Source organism: Etheostoma cragini, unplaced genomic scaffold (assembly GCF_013103735.1).
Source record: "Etheostoma cragini isolate CJK2018 unplaced genomic scaffold, CSU_Ecrag_1.0 ScbMSFa_2231, whole genome shotgun sequence".
NCBI classification, from domain to species: domain Eukaryota; kingdom Metazoa; phylum Chordata; class Actinopteri; order Perciformes; family Percidae; genus Etheostoma; species Etheostoma cragini.
The window spans coordinates 1-3,540 of NW_023266371.1; the positions used below are offsets into that span (position 1 = coordinate 1).

At 44.0% G+C, this 3,540-nt stretch overlaps 1 protein-coding gene across 1 annotated transcript; it reads left to right on the plus strand.

The window, feature by feature from the left end:
• Positions 1-142: 142 nt before the first annotated feature.
• Positions 143-1,476, plus strand: LOC117940347 (glutenin, low molecular weight subunit-like; the record flags this gene model as incomplete). Its single annotated transcript, XM_034865661.1, is given in 3 exon segments — positions 143-366; positions 398-538; positions 878-1,476. Coding segments are annotated over 3 exon segments (698 nt in total), but the record flags the coding sequence as incomplete, so codon positions are not given.
• Between the last annotated feature and the right edge of the window lie 2,064 nt (positions 1,477-3,540).

Consider the following 3,540-nt stretch of genomic DNA (forward strand, 5'->3'; position numbering starts at 1 on the left):
CAACACCTCCAACATCTACAAAGGTAACACCATCAACATCTACAACATCTACAAAGGTAACACCATCAACATCTACAAACACACAGACACACACACACAGTTCAGCTGCATCTTTTCACTCCGTCTTTCTTTCCTTCCACAGGTTTGATTCATCCAACCACGGTGAGACCTGTCGTCGCCACGACAACCACCACGGTGCAAACCTCCACTGACATACCGACCACGGCTACACCAACAACCACACAAACACAACCCTCCACGGCCGCCACCAACGCACAAATCACGACGACGACGCAGCCGAGTACGCAGGCTCCCGCCACAACAACAGCTCCTCCCCCCCTCATCATCATCGCCACGATGCCGCCGGTAACAACAGCACCCACAACCACAATAACAGCACCTACAACAACAACAATGACAACATCCACAACAACAACAACAACAACAACAGCACCCACAACAACAACAACAGCACCCACAACAACAACAACAGCACCCACAACAACAATAACAACAGCCACAGCAGCTTTGACGACAACTACAACCCTGAAAAAGCCAAACAAATCCACCAGAAAGCAAAATAAAACTTCCAAGAAAGTGAAGCCTCATCCTGTTGTTGCCGTCACCACCATCGCCCCGGCAACACGGCACTCCACCACATCACTTCCTGGGTTAACCGCCATCAACAAGGCTGCAGAGAGAACACCACAGCCGACCATAGAAACTACAACTACAACTTCCTCTACAACCACAACTACAACTCCCTCTACAACCACAACTACAACTCCCTCTACTACAACTACAACAGCAACTCCCTCTACTACAACTACAATAGCAACTCCCTCTACTACAACAACAACAACATCTGCTACAACAACAACAGCAACTCCCTCTACTACAACAACAACAACAACTCCCTCTACTACAACAACAACAACAACTCCCTCTACTACAACAACAACAACATCTGCTACAACAACAACAGCAACTCCCTCTACTACAAAAACAACAACAACTCCATTCACAACAACTACAACTACAACTCCTTCTACTACAACTACAACTCCCTCTACAACAACAACAACTACAACTCCCTCCACCTCTACCCCTTTTCTTCCCATCACTGATTGGTCGACGGCGTCTCCGGCGGCGACGCTGGTCATCGTCCCCAAAGGCGCCGAGCAGTCGGAGCACCCGCTGCAGAACGTGAGCGCTGGCCACGGGGACGGAGGCGGGGATGGGGGCGGGGCCACGGCGGCGGCGACACGCGGAGCGTTAAAAACCGGCATGGTGGCGTTCCTGGTGCTCGGCCTCGCCGTGCTCACGCTGGTTCTAGCCGCCGCCGGCCGCAAGGCGATGGAGTCCTTCGACAGACGCCATTACACGAGATTGGAGCTCAACGACCTGCACTACGAGGTGTAAGGACGGACAAAACTCCACGGGACACGGCGGGGGGGACGGGGGGGTTCGGTTTCTAAGACGAGATCTCAGAAGATAACGTTCTGATAATATCTTAAAGGTGCTGTAGGCAGGACTGTGGAGATTAGCCAAAGAGTGTGAACATCAACAACTTCTTAGCTGTTATTAATGATGCAACTAATTATATGAAAATGAAATATCACCATAAATTCTTCAAATCATTGATTTTCAAAATTTTGACTTTTGTCTCAGAATTTTCTTTTTTTTTTAAATCCCATTTTTCTTCTTAACCCTCGCGTTGTCTTCCCGTCAAAAATGAAAATCAACACTTTTCTTGAGGCTTTTAATCAATGTTTTTAACTTTTTCTCACGTTTTTGTCCCTTTTTTCAATGTTTGTCACTTATTTTGACGTTTTCAACACTACGTAACACTAACTTACTAACTTTAGTTTTACAGTTATTTTTGGATTTTATGGTCAATAAACCTCATTAATAGTAAATTATACCTAATGTTTGAGTTAGAAAAGCAGAAATTAGGAATTATTGAGACTAAAATTAAGGGAATGGATGTTGATGATAATCACAGACTGGAATATGTCAACTTTTACTCAATACTATTTCAAAAACACTTCCATTTGTTTACAATGCTGTAAAATTGAATAAGACGCCCCAAAATTAATGAAAGTAGAGATTTGTACTTGGCAAAGAGCGTTGGGTGGAATCAATCATGTTATTTTGGGGAATTAAAAAGAACATTGATATAGGACAACATGAGGACAACATGAGGACAGCATGAGGACAGCATGAGGACAACATGGGGACAACATGAGGACAACATGAGGGCGAGATGGGGACAACATGAGGACAACATGAGGACAACACAAGGACACCATGAGGACAACATGGGGACAACATGAAGACAAAATGAGGGGCAACATGGGGACAAAATGAGGACAACATGGTGACAACATGAAGACAACAAGGGGACAACATGGGGACAACATGAGGACAACATGAAGACAACATGGGGACAACATGAAGACAACAAGGGGACAACATGGGGACAACACGAGGACAACATGGGGACAACATGAAGACAACATGAGGACAACATGAAGACAACAAGGGGACAACATGAGGACAACATGGGGACAACATGTGGACAACATGGTGACAATATGGGGACAACATGAGGACAACATGGGGACAACATGAAGACAACATGAGGACAACATGGGGACAACATGAGGACAACATGAAGACAACATGAAGACAACATGAAGACAACATGAGGGTGTTCTTTAAGTTAAATCACTAAATGTTAATGTTACATCGCTAAAATATCGCAAATTGTTTCCAATATGGAATATGTTTTGCAATATTGTAAAAATGTTTCCGACATATTGCAAAATGTTGCAACATGTTTACGTTATATCCCAAAATATCGCAAAATCTTTCCAATATATCGCATAATGTTTAGGTTAAATCGCAATATCGCAACATATTTCCGTTAAATCAAAAAATCTCAAAATCTTGACGTTATAATAAAAAACAGCGTTTTTCCGACTTCTTCTGGCTTTAGTCTAGTTTTATTCCTGATTCTTATCTGTTGGTCGTGAACCTGGAGGTCGGTTCTTTCCCGATCAGTTGATCACGTCGGCGGTGGCAACGGTGGAGAAACGTCCGCTGGAGATTGAACACAAACAACAAACAGCAATATTTGATTCTGAGTCTCAGGAAGCCTCTGAAGTCGCTGGAGAGGGACTCTGGATTTGTAGATTCGGCCTTCTGGTTTCGAGGCCTTGGGGTTACGAACCCTTCGTGTATAAGACTATAGCACGAACACTTGCATGTCTTTTTACTTCCACCTGCTTCAGCCATATGAGCCTATGACTGCTTCTTAAAGGGGAACGCTGCTATTTTTCAACCTGGACCCCATTTCTCCATGTTTTTGTGTCTGTGTGACTGATGGAAACAACAATCTTTGAAATTAGTCCAGGATTAAAGACCTTTTAGTTAAAGAGTAAGATCCTTTTAGTTTACAGGTAACATTACAGCTTGTTTCTACCTGATGATGAACATCTGTCCTGTAGGGTAACATTACAGCTTGTTTCTCCCTGA